This window comes from Epinephelus fuscoguttatus, linkage group LG13 (genome assembly GCF_011397635.1).
Source record: "Epinephelus fuscoguttatus linkage group LG13, E.fuscoguttatus.final_Chr_v1".
Classification (NCBI taxonomy): domain Eukaryota; kingdom Metazoa; phylum Chordata; class Actinopteri; order Perciformes; family Serranidae; genus Epinephelus; species Epinephelus fuscoguttatus.
In genome coordinates this window covers 39,869,444-39,882,845 of record NC_064764.1, presented here as the reverse complement: position 1 = coordinate 39,882,845, position 13,402 = coordinate 39,869,444, and the positions used below count along the sequence as shown (strand labels likewise).

At 42.7% G+C, this 13,402-nt stretch overlaps 1 protein-coding gene across 3 annotated transcripts in view; it reads right to left on the bottom strand.

The window, feature by feature from the left end:
* dgkh (diacylglycerol kinase, eta) overlaps positions 1-13,402 on the bottom strand; it is an 87,235-nt gene that overhangs the window by 31,703 nt on the left and 42,130 nt on the right. For 2 of the 3 annotated variants that reach the window (XM_049593730.1, XM_049593729.1), the window contains 4 exons: positions 10,384-10,516; positions 5,523-5,629; positions 3,964-4,089; positions 918-1,020 (listed from right to left, as the gene is read on the bottom strand). In XM_049593730.1, coding sequence (XP_049449687.1) covers positions 918-1,020; positions 3,964-4,089; positions 5,523-5,629; positions 10,384-10,516 — 469 coding nt within the window. The remainder of the gene's footprint in view (positions 1-917; positions 1,021-3,963; positions 4,090-5,522; positions 5,630-10,383; positions 10,517-13,402) is intronic. The other variant, XM_049593731.1, reaches the window with a different exon arrangement.

Genomic DNA, 13,402 nt, shown 5'->3' with positions numbered 1-13,402 from the left:
GAGTCTGTCTCGCAGGTGCTGATCCTCATCTAAATTGGGTTTAATGTGGACTATGGAAAGCACAAACACACGCGCACACACACACACACACACACACAGAGTCAGACTTTGACACAGAGAAAAGACGTCATGTATGAACACAGAAATACAGACCCACAGAGAGCCTGGAGGAAGCCTCGGGGTGTTTCGCAGCCATCTGCAGAGCCCCTCTTCTTCCCTGTTGCCTGTGTGCTCTTGTGCTTTTATGAAATGTTGCTGGGCACGTGCGTCCACTTTCACAACAAGCTGAGGAGCATTTAATTATGTTTCCTCTCACACACATCTTGCCTCAAGCTAGTGATGTATTTTAAACCCTCAGAAAAGGTGTGTGTGTTGTCCTGTCTGATGAGGCTATTTTTAACCACGGTGCTACACAAGAAAGTGGCAGTTTCCTGGAACACATACCGGCACTCTGTTCCTCTCTCTGATACCTCTTATGACGAACACAAAGCAGGTACGAGAGTATAGATTTGAGGCTGAGGACAATGATATTGCCTCTTTGTTGCTTACATGTTCCAGCACTTTACAGAAGTGGGTTCGGGAAAAAGGGGTGTGTGTGTGTGTGTGTGTGTGTGTGTGTGTGTGTGTGTGTGTGTGTGTGTGTGTGCGTGTGTATTATGGATGTTGATGCCTTGATCCAACCAGAGTGAATCATCATGTTCTCCCTCTCCTCCCTCCTGCCGCTGTCCTTCCATGTGACGGAGCAGAAGGTCAGAGATCAGAGAGGAGACGTCAGCTGACTAAATGAGGTGAAATCTCTTTTTTCATCTCTAAAATGTAATGATTGCTCATAGGTGCCGTCTGACATCAACCTCCGACCCTTTGAGTGAGTCAGCGTGATTGCATTGTGTGTATGTGTGTGTGTGTGTGGTGCCTACCGTCGGAGTCAATGCTGTTGAGCGCCGTAGGGGGAATGATGGAGACTTTGCACTGACCGAGAGGACACTTGCGAGGGTACAGGTCCATACAGGCTGTGTGCACCTGGAAGAGCAACAGCAAATGTGATGGATCAATTTATGGAAGATGCAAGGCTTGAATATATTTTCTCTCATATAGGTGTACAACAGCAATGACACAAAATCCCCCACAGGAAAGGTCTACATAGTTCCTAAATTAATTAAACTATAAAATGCTCAATCAAAATTGTAAATGTAGGTTTATTAAACCACATTTAATATTCAATATTCCTACTTTCAGTGCATCATTAACAGCTGTTAACTGTCATCTGCTGCAACATTTGCTCACTGAGTGTTTCTACTCGTCTTGGGCGGTATCACAGTATTTAGATATCCTGACACTATGATTTTAAATACCATCAAAAATACAGATGCTCGTCTTTGTATTAAACTCATAACAAGAGGATGTAATATATGTAGTGCACATAAAGCGCCACCAGAGGTCAGTCTTGACTGGTGTAACAAGCAGCTGAGCTAACGAGTGGCAGTGGGTGGGGATAATGTTACAGGACTGCAAAAACCAAATTAAATTAAATTATCATTAAAGGGAAATTTTGGTTTATTTCAACCTGTCTCCTATCGTCCTAAATTTGTTTCAAGTGACTAATGACATAAAAATAATAGTTAGCATGTTAGCCGTTAGCCTAGATACAGCCGGGGCGCATAGTAGTGTCAGACCTGTTAAAACGTAAGTGAACGGGCAACCTTCAAGTGCAAAGTTAGTCCACTAAACAAGCTTTTTTTCCACAAAGACCGCCTCATATCGTTAGAATAAATGTCAGAGAACATATAGAAAACAACATGGCAACAATGGCTGACTTTTTGCCAGACCTCGACTTTGTGGAGGAGGAATTTGATTTTGCAGAGTTTGATGGCCGCCCTTATTTATTTGAACCAGAATACACTGACGAAGAGCTTCGTGAAACTGAAGAATGGAGGAGGAGAGAGAGAGAGAGGTGCAACAGGTAGAGGACGAGAGAGGAGGAATGGCTGCTGCAAGGCTGCGTAGCTCTGGAGATTGGTGGTGTACCTGTGAATGCTGTGCCCCAGTGCCCACAGAAGAGGAATGCCTCTGTTGCAAGGAATGGGACCGGTTGCAGCCTTATTTTCAAGGTCTGGATGTGACCGAGGACGAGACACCTCCACCTGGAGGAGTATCCAGCTGGGCTTTATCTAGAGCTTGCCAGATATATTTCGGCCGCGCTTTGGAAAGCAGAGCTAAATGGTAAACAAACATGGCAGCACACCGGTAAGGTAACACAACACGTTTACATGTGGTTTTCTATATGTTCTCTGACATTTATCCTAACGATATGAGGCGGTCTTTGTGGAAAAAAAGCTTGTTTAGTGGACTAACTTTGCACTTGAAGGTTGCCCGTTCACTTACGTTATAACAGGTCTGACGCTACTATGCGCCCCGGCTGTATCTAGGCTAACGGCTAACATGCTAACTATTATTTTTATGTCACTAGTCACTTGAAACAAATTTAGGACGATAGGAGACAGGTTGAAATAAACCGATATTTCCCTTTAATTTAAGAACAAAGATATTCAGCAAAATCAGTGATATAGTTTTAGAGTTTTCCATCAAATATTCAGCAAAAACTAAATAAAAATGATCTCTCATTTCTTTAGTTTGTGAACAACAACAGTAACTCAGATTGAGATTCAGATTCTGTTACAATATTAATTGTTCAACTAAATAAAATCTACCACGAATTACACATTTAAACAGCTCCCAAATACAAAAATGTCCCCTGGGATCTATATATATATAAATCAACAGGTGATTTCCTTCTTTTTAAGATATTGTTTGGGCACTTTTTGCCTTTATAGATAGGACAGTTCAGCATGAGGGGGGAGAAAGAGAGAGGGAGGGAGTGACATGCAGCAAAGGGCCACAGGCTGGAGTTGAACCCGGGCCGCTGCGGTAACAGCCTTGTACATGGGGCGCCTGCTCTACCACTAAGCCACCGACGCCCCGTGATTTTCTTCTTTTATAGCAAAGTTTTTCCCACCTGGACCTTTATGCTCTGCCATTTCTCCTCTAATCATCAGGCTGTAACCTGTGACAGGCTGTTATGGTACCACAACTATCACACAGTCACATATATGGAGTTTTTCACGTTGGTCACCAAAAGTTTAAGACAAAATCAGAGAGGAGAGGGAGAGACGCTGAATGAGTTCCCTCTGAGCGGTAAGTCACTAAAAGAGTCTGAGAAGTAAAACAGTCCGGACGCCACAGTTTATTCCACACTACTGAAGCTGCTCCTCTTTTTGGAACCAACAAGGAGTCCCTGATAATTTTGCTTTCAGCCATGCTTGTTGTTGCCGTGGGTAACAGTATGACATCAATGTGTCATGTGGGTATTACAATATGAATTTTTCATATCATATTAAAAATGATACCGGTATTATTGTGAGCGATATGATATGGCACATCCACAGACAGGTTTTAAAGCAATTGTGTGAGCTGTTCCTGCAACAGGAGAAACCCTGAAGGGACTAAACTATGGGAAAGGTTGCTGACGAAGGCTTGGATTGCTCCATCCACCCTGTTTTGCAGCTACTGTTGGTCCAGGTCACTGTGGCAGCAGGTTAAGAGAGGTCGCCCTAATGATCTTCTCCCACAGCGAGCTGGGTGAAGCTGTTCAATATAAGGAGCAAAAACTGACCAATAAATGGAAAGGATGGCTCGTGGCTAATGGAAAACAGCTCTGCGGCAATCTAGACCCTCCATCAGTCAACATATAGCTGACACGTGTTTATGAAATGTCATTGTGGTGAGGAGCATGCAAACAAACAGTGTCATTTACAAGCAGCTTCAACGCTGATATGAAGCTTTTTGTTGTCTCAAATGTCCCGATTACGATTCAAACGATCAGCTCCTTGTTCAGTTTTTAATCCTGTTTCAATGTGGTTTAGCTCGGGCAAATGAAGCATTATGCACATGCGACAGATGTCTCACCATAGCTTTGCACCAGAGGCAGCGCCAGTCCTGCAGTCTCAGTACGCTGCCACATGTCTTATCACACACGGCACACTTGGCACTGACGGGCAGGTTGCCTTCCAACCACTGGTGAGGCATTGCAATCTGTAGGTTCAACACACACACACACACACACACACACACACACACACACACACACACACACACACACACACACATACACACAGTTCAGGAAATGGGAAACACTTTACGCTGTCTACTTTTATCTATCATTTCTTCTAGGAAGCACTTTTCTCTGTTGCCACTGGCTCCACATCTCTCTTCTCTTCCTGACACTGATGAATCCATGAGTATGAAAAGGTTGTGGTGAAGCATTTTAACGCTCTATATTATCGTGCAATATACAGTTCTCCTGGGTATACAGTACAAGTCAGTGATTCAGTATTTTCACAGAAGCCTCCAGACATAAATTTATCATTTATCATAGCTAATCATTAGACAGTTAACAGCTCCTAAGTCGGGGGTGTCAAAACCATTTTGGGCCACATACAGCCCAATATGATCTCAAGTGGGTCAGACCAGTAAAACCACTGCATATTAACCTATAAATAACACAATTTACCCCTTTCTTTTAGTGTAAAGAAATTCACCCCGGAAATATTCATCCTTTCACAAAACAGATGATGAACCGTCTGAGATGTCTTTGAAAGAGTGTGTGCAGCATCAACAATTTGTCTCAGTTTTTCCACATTCACAGTCATTACATGTGCATTTCTACATGCATTTCCACTGTAGTAATGCTGACATCACCAATCACCACACCAAACTGCAAGTGCAAAGTGCAAAGTGCAAGCTATTGAGGAAGCATGTTAAGTTATCCCCTGCCTCAGAAAACCATTTACAAATCTCAAGTTTTATCAGTGCCTTAGCAACGAGGATCCACCGATATTGTTTTAAGATAAAAGACTGATAATGAATCTTTCGTTCTGAAGCTGCTGAGTGACAAAATTCTGAAACAAGCAGACCTCTGCTGGAGGATCTCAAACTCCACAAAGGATCATAAGGCACTAAAAGGTCCTAAATGTGATGTGGAGCCATGAAGAGCCTTAAAAGTCAATTCTAAAACAAACAGGGATCCGATGTAAAGAGGCTGAAATCAGTGTGATGTGATCGCACTTCTTTGTTCTTGTTAAAAGCCTGGCGCAGGGGTCGACAATATGCTCAACATTATGACTATTTGGTACTTGTCTTTGCAGCATTGCTGATGAAAGCACACAAATTTATCCATGCACTATTAAATTGTCTGTTTTCACCTGAGACTTTTCCCTTCCTGGATTTGGAATCCACAGCTAGCCTAGCGAGGAAAACTCAAGACTACTGTAGCCATTGCTGGCGACGTATGACGTACATTTTAGTTGACAAAATGTTAAACGTTTTTGTCACTGTTTCACTATTAATTACTTTTTATCAATAGCTCTGAGGTGATAAAAATCAAAATACATGAATGCCTTTTAACGAAGAAGAAAAATAAATAATTTTACACACACACACACACACACACACACACACACACTTACCCCATCCTCGTCCTCAATAATATCCTTTCCTATGGAGGCCAGGGTCGTCCATTTACAGTTGTTAGTGGCTCTGACAGCACAGCGTTTGTGGGCTTTGAATTTGCACACTGAAAGACACAAACAGTCGACACACACACATCAGTCTGACCGTGTTTCACACCTCTAACAGCAGTTAACATCCCCGAGCATCTGCATAATGTGGCACTATATTACAAGAATAAAATAAAAGTAAATAAAAAAATAAATAAATTAATGAGATGGGTGAGATGTGCGATGGGAATGATACTGAGTTAATGCCATGGCATCATCAGATATCAGATTCAGATTAAATGCACCTCGAATGCAACATTTCACGTAATTCTATTGTTTCTTTTCCTCCCTCACAAGCCGTTAAACACTGGACACTGATGCCTGATTCAGGAACAGACACACCCTGCAAAGTACAGTGTTCTAATGAATCAAGCCCTAATGAGATGTCAGTGGGTGTAATTACTAACCTCCCTGAGCCTGTTCTGTTCTGCGCTCTGACAGATAGAGGCAAATCGTGACGACTTAGCTTCAATCCATTTATCTGTAACCAGCAACACGGAGCCTACAGCCGGGCTGACGGAGACCTGAACCCTACAGGTGGATCCAGCTCCATATTAAAGCTACCTGCTGTACTGTCTGGATTACTATGTTAAACACACACATCTGTACAGGCTCTGGTGCTCACACTGACTCACATAATGCACTGACATGCACGTGTTTCTGTGTGCAAGATGCTAATCAGCTCCACCGTCATCCTCAGCAGCCTCAACACATCAGCAGAGCAGGAAAATAAAGACAAAGCATAGTAGAAGAAGAGACGTACAACGCAACCATCTCCTGGCTGTAAGAGGAGCAGTAAATGAGGCTGGGTTCCTTGTTTCGTGTTATTCATTCATGTTTAATCTGCTTCCTGTTTTATTCTGTAGATTCTCTCCTCATGTGTCATGTCTGGTTCTACTTCCTGTCTTTCTGTGTTTTCCCGCCTGTTTTCTGTCACACCTGTCTGCATCAGTCTCGTTTCCAGAGTCTTCCCTTCACACCTGTTGTGTATTAGTCTTGTGTGCTCCACCCTAGTGTTCCCGCCTTTTGCCCGTGTCCTCCTCCTCCAGCTGTGTCTCGTTCTTCTGATTAGTTTTCTGTGCATGTATACCTGTGTGTTTCTCTCTGTTCCTCGTCCATTTGTCTGTGTTCATGGTGTTGTTCCCTGCCTTGTTCCCTGCCCTGTTCCCTGTCTGGTCTCTTGTATTCTGTTTTGGGTTTCTTCCCTGAGTTCATCGTGTTATCCCCGTTGATTTTCAGATTCGTTTTGGTTCTTCTTTCTTTTGGACTTTTAGTTCCCTGCCCATTTTGGATGCTTTTTTTGTTTTCTTCAGCTTCATTAAGGGTGTTTTCACGTGTAGTCCTTTATAAACGAACCAAACTCAGTCCTCTTAAAGTGCACCAAAAAGTGGACCAACAGAAAAGGGACTCCGTTCGTTTCAAAGAGGACTCAGTTCTCTTTCTGGTCCACTTTAGCTCTGATGTGGCCTCAGTCCTCTTTCTGTTGACTATAGCCTATATAACATTGACATAATTTTGCTTTTACTTTGGCGTGCTGCTTCAGTGCAGTTATGAAGCCACTCACTTTCACATGAACTTAAACTCTGAGGACAACCTTAACCTTTCTGTGCTGTAGACTGTTGCTGTCTGTTGTATTCTACATTCCACATCTGGAGAGAGGCCGATGTGGTGTCGTCTGATTTTTCATGTGTCCCAGTGAACTAGCATATGATGTAGAGGGCTAAATACAACAGCAAAGAGCAAAGGGAACCTGGAGCGCTTTGTGTTCACAAGGCACAGGTTAAGCAAACCACACTGCAGACTTGAAGTGTTCTTTTGAGTGTTCACATACGTGCAAAAATTGCCGCTCTTAGTACGTTTAGAGGGCTGAAAAGGACAAAGTGTGAACTACTGCTCTGCGTTTGGGACAACAAAAAGGGACAAAATACCATGCCCATCTTCCAGGAGCTGATGGGACTGCATTTCACTGGAGTTGGACCATGTATGATTTCATCTGACAAATAAAGTGATAGAGAGTGGTATCAATCTGTTCTTAATCTCCCTACATGCTTAACTATTCCTTTTAAATGGCTGAAGCACAGAGATCCTGCACTGCCTCAGTTGGTAAAGACGGGACTTATGTATCCGTCCACGTCAAGATTCACTTGGTACGTACAGTATAAGAAGCTATAGCCACTGTTACACCAGAGGAAGCACTTACACCTTTCACACCTCTGACTTTAATGTATGTGACGCAGGTTGTTCTGAATAAGAAAGAGGAGTGAATGTAAATGGAGAATGAGTCTCTCCTACGAAGACGTACAGGCAGATGAAGATGGCTCTCGCCTTTTTCTCCATTAAGGATGGAGCACTTAGCGGACTCATGAATAATGTCTGTGCTCCGGGGAACTTTGCTTCTATAGTCACCCCACCCATGCTCACACACAGCACGCACACACACACACACACACACACACACACACACACACACACACACACACGGGTGATCTTGTCATTAGGAGGTCCACACAGATATACAAAGTCAGAGTCATATCCGGGAGCAACAATTGATGTTTCAATCTAGTCCACCACTAAATGCTGTTAGGGAGCATTAGCAGAGCATTAAGAGAATTCAGAGGACATGATACCACTGCCTGTTAATGGCCAGGCCGAACCCTGAGCGTTCACATCCCAGACTGGAGGACAACGCTGTGTGTAGGGGAGTGTTTGTGTGTGTGAGAGAGTGAAATAGAGACAGAAGACTTTGTCTGTGAGTGTGTGTATCTGTGTGTGGCTTGCTAGCACGAATCAATCCCCAGCGAGCGTCCTGCGCAGGAAATCGAAGGGAAATTTAAGCTGCGCTGATTGCTGTGAAACTGTTTTGCCGGCTGCTCTCGACTTTTAATAGAGACGCTCTCTTGTTCTCTCTTTTTTCTTCTCTCCCTACTCTCTCTACCGTTCTCACACTGTCTCTCATTCTCACAGTTGATCATCCACTTCTTACTGTCTCATGTACAGAGTCTAGATCCTTCTGGGCTGTGCTGAAAACTTGTGTGCTCAGTGTGGATCTGAAGTACGGACGCCAAGAACAGCCCTGCCTGCAATTATTTTTTGAATGCTGCCATCTCAACATCACAATTTGATTTAGTTTTTAGTTGGAGTATATGGAGTTTTTTCACGTAGGTTTAATGTCACCAAAGGTTTATGACAAAATCACTTGATGACACGGCGAGAGAGGAGAGGGAGAGACGCTGTGCTGCTGCCAGAGGAGCCGCTGACTGAGTTCCTCTGAGCGCTAAGAGAAGTAAAACAGTCAGGACGCCACAGTTTCTTCCACACTACTGAAGCTGCTCCTCTTTTTGGAACCAACAAGGAGTCGGTAGTAATTTCACTTTCAGCCATGCTTGTTGTTGCCGTGGGTAACAGTATGATGTCAATATGTCAACAAGCTGAAATATCGCGAGTATCACGATAAGAATTTTTCATATATTAAAAATTATACCGGCTTTATGGCACACCCCTATTATACACTAATGAAAAGACAGTAATAAATATTACATTCAATTTCTACCATGAGTGTTATATATTATATTTGTCAATTAATCTACGCTGAAAGAAATGTCAGAGGAAATATCTTTGAAGCCAATAAAGAACTCCCTGACCTATCTGTGTCCAATTTGAATCTTTAATTTATGATTTGATGAAGACCCTGCTCTCTCAACTGCATCTTCCTATTGTTTGTTAAAAGTGTGTGTGTGTGTGTGTGTGTGTGTGTGTGTGTGTGTGTGTGTGTGTGTGAGGATAAGCTGATCTAGATCAGAGTTTGATGTTGCTCTAATGACTCTCCATCTCTCTGTGTCTCTTTCTCCTGCTCTCTGCTTTGGATATGAGAGGGCCCCATTGTAGAGGATAATGAGCGCTGAGTGAAGAGGCTCTTCACACACCAAACCACATCATGTATGGACTGAGGCGTGTGCAGTGCACATGCACACATGCACGCACTCACAGGGGAACATTAGCAAAATTAGGAGGAGAGGATATGCAGATGGTGCTCATTAGGGTCTGCTGCATGTCACTGACACTTTGCACCAGCTAAACCAAAGCAAAAATATAGTGTCAGCCCCCGTCCTCTTAACACGTCTGTTCTTTCACACATGAGGTGAGGAGATGTGGCGTCATTCACAGGATCTGTTCACAGCTTCTTTTTTTTTCTCCGTTATGGGTAAATGGAAATATGCAAGAAAAGAAATTCAAAAAGCGTGACTCAGCGCTTATCTAACACCCAGTATGACATAAAAGCATATGGACAGAGAGTGTGACAGCGTTAATGGCAATTCACCACCAGCTCTTTTCACTACTTCTGCCTCTCTGCAGTTTGATGGGCGTCCCACTCCACAACCGAGAGCGTTTCAAAGACTCACGCTGGCACCGGTGTAACCAATCTGCTCCACTTGGACAGATATTCGAACAAAGAATTTTCTCACTTCAGTGACTCACACGTCCTTACGCAACATAAACCTTCCTATACACCTGCCAGCTCACAGGCTGCAGCTCCAAATTAGCTGCTGGAACAAAACACTGTGTCTCATCCTTAAACAAAGAGTAGAAAGTCAGTCCAAGAGCCAGTAATGAGAGGTAGAAATGAGTGAAACCTGCTTCAAAAGGTCATGTGTTAAAGAGCTGTTATGTAAGTTAAACTTTGTACTTTGTAATGAAAAAAAAATAGCATTCATGTGTTTGGCAGTGAGCGTGTGTCGTGTCTGTGTGTGTCGTGTCCGTGTGTGCTGCCTACCTTCGCAGGAGAGGCCGTGAGACGTGACCCCAGACAAGCTATCTTTACAGACGTTGCAAAAGGTGGGCCGTGCATGGGAGCAGGCGTACCAGTTGTGCATCCCTGAGAAATGTTCCACATTAAACTGTGCCGTCTGGCAAAGGAGAGGTTAAAACAGGTTGGCAGCACTGGGATAACAGTCACAGAAAGGCAAGCACAGTGCACTACATCATCATGACAAGAGGATGTACAGTGGCCAGGCCTGCACGGAATCTGCAGACGGCATCTCTGCAGATTTTCCATGGATTTTTTAAAAAAAATAATATTATCTGTCACATCACAAGCAGGAAAAATATTTTCATTCTGGATCACAGCTGAAAACAAAACAAAAAAATCTGCAGATTCCGTTTGGGTCTGACAACATATCTACTGCAGGTTTCATTACACATGAACGCATATTACTGTTACTGGCTGTTTTCTATACATGAAAAATAATAAATTACAGCAGCAGTCACAAATCAACACATTTTCACATTCAGCCCATTCCTCCCTCGTGTATTAGCTCTCACATTAAAATAATAATTCCTGTCCCTGAGGTCTGCCTTACTATAGGAGCCTCGTGACGACACTACCCAGTAAACTGCCTGGCAGAGGGAACGCACACAGCAGGACACGCATCAGGACTCCACAGGAGAAACCCTCGATAGTTGAAAGTCATTAGTGTGACTCTGCTGCTCCGTTATCTTACAGAAGCGACACCTGAGGCCTCATTACAGAAATCTTATCTCAGTTTAGGATGACATAAGAGTTGCAGCGGTAAACCAATTTCATGGTACACCATGGTACGAAAACAGATGGTTATCATAACATGTGATGTTGCTTATCTGTGGTATTGAAAGATGTTTTTAACCGGACGGAGAATCTCATCTGCACTTGCTCATTTAGTCCTCGACAGCCTGTCAGACTTTTTACACATATTTTCATTTAAAGAAAGGTTTTCAAATTTCAAATATAACAACAGAAAATAAGCCTTTTGCTTTCATTTCTTTTAAGGGCCACTATAACTGATAATAGTAATATTTGTAATACCGTAAAATGGTTATATTTTCTGAGATGGTTATTGTAACATAAAAATCTCACACTGCTGCAACCCTAGATGACATTTAGGATATTTTGTAATACAGAAACATGTTTCTCGACTGCACTGAAGAGAAAAATCCCTTCTTATCTTCTTATCTTACAGAACCGCCTAACTCAGAGGACGGCATAGATCCTGTCCTAAATTCAAAATGACTGTAACTGCAGCTCTGTTGTTCGGTCTGAATGGCAATGACAGTGAGGATGGGGAACAACATGAGCACCAAAATATACCAAATGAAAGGCTACTCAAACCCTGCGATGATGCTTTAAAATTTCAATAAATAATTCAGATTATTTTATTACTTTGATTAATAATTAAATCATATAATTGATTTTTTTACTCTGACAGTAAGCTAATGTAGCTGGCCAGTGACCAGAGGACCACTGATATTATGTCTTGTCATCTCCAGTAGCTGACTGATACACTCTAATCAAAGATACAGGCAGTCTATGTTCAATCTAAAGATAGCTTCAGGCGTGACAGGCTGAGTGCCAACTGAAAAATCAAATTTACAGTTATGGTTAGGATTTCTTAAAGAGGCAGTGTGTAGGATTTAGTGGCATCTAGCAGTGAGGGTTGCAGATTGACACAAACATTCTCCCATGTGCCAGGTGTGAACCAGAGTCCTGCGCTGGGTCGGGTACCTGCGAGTACCCGCAAAAACAGCAGATTTTTTCCCGGGTTCGGATCTGGGTGGAAAAAATAGCATGCGGGTCGGATCGTGGGTTTCAGTCATTAGTTCGGTAAACTACAGATAACTATCTTGGTCATTATTTACTCTCTGAGGATCGCCTCCGCTATTTCGCAACGGTCATTCGTTCAGCTGTTTACACGCGTTTCACCATCTAATAACACAATTTGTGATTGGACGACAGAATCAACATGGCTGCCACCGTCTAACAAAACAGTAAATAATTATTTAGGTATTTGAGAAATAAGTGGATAACTAACTATCACTTTATAATGTTTCTGAAGTGTTTCTCCGACGGCTTGTAACTGCTGAACGTCGCTCTGGACAGAAAGTAAGTCTGTTATTAGGCTATACATGTAAAGTTCCTTTACATAGATTAAAAGTTTAAAAGCATTAAACGTAACAAACGAGTGCTTTTACACTCGTATGGGAGAAGAACACGGAGGGTTGATGATGGAGCTGAAGTCAGGTTTTTATTGTGAGAGCTGCTTCATTCAGGTCGTTGTTTACTTACTGGCACCTTAAGTGTGGCGATATGCTGTTCAATATTCAGCCAATATGACCCAAAATGATTACTTTAAATTCGGGTTACGGGTCAGGCTGCGGGTCGTGTTTCAACGGGTCAGACCGGGTTGCGCGGGTTTGTACGTCGCTGGGTCGGGTCGGGGCGGATCTTGAAAACTGGACTCATGCAGGACTCTGGTGTGAACTCCTGGTTAGAATTTCTTCAATGTTAATTGTTCAGGAAGTTTGTATCGGGAGCCGAATTATCCACAGAGGTCTCCTCCTCTCCAACACAAACAGAACACATGATTTAGTCCATTAAAAATCAGTGTTTTCACAGATAGGACGCTAACCCAGGACCTGCTAATGTGTGCTCACTTTTTTTTCTGATAACTCAAGATCGAGACGTTTAGGAGGTTTCTACCAGGAGCCAAATTATCCACAGAGGTCTCTTCCTCTCCAAAACAAATAAATTCAAACCCATGAAAACTAAATACAACTAAGGCAGCTTCACGTTAAAAATCAGTGTTTTTTCTTACATTATTTGGTTTGTTGAGAAGGGGTTTCTATCTCTAATGTCCCTATCTAGAGCCTGTAGCAAAACTGTAGTATTATGGGTACTTTATGATGTCAACAAAAACAGCATTGAGCAGAACAGAATTATTTCTCCTGTATAAAAGGTCCAGTGTGTAAGATTTAGGGGG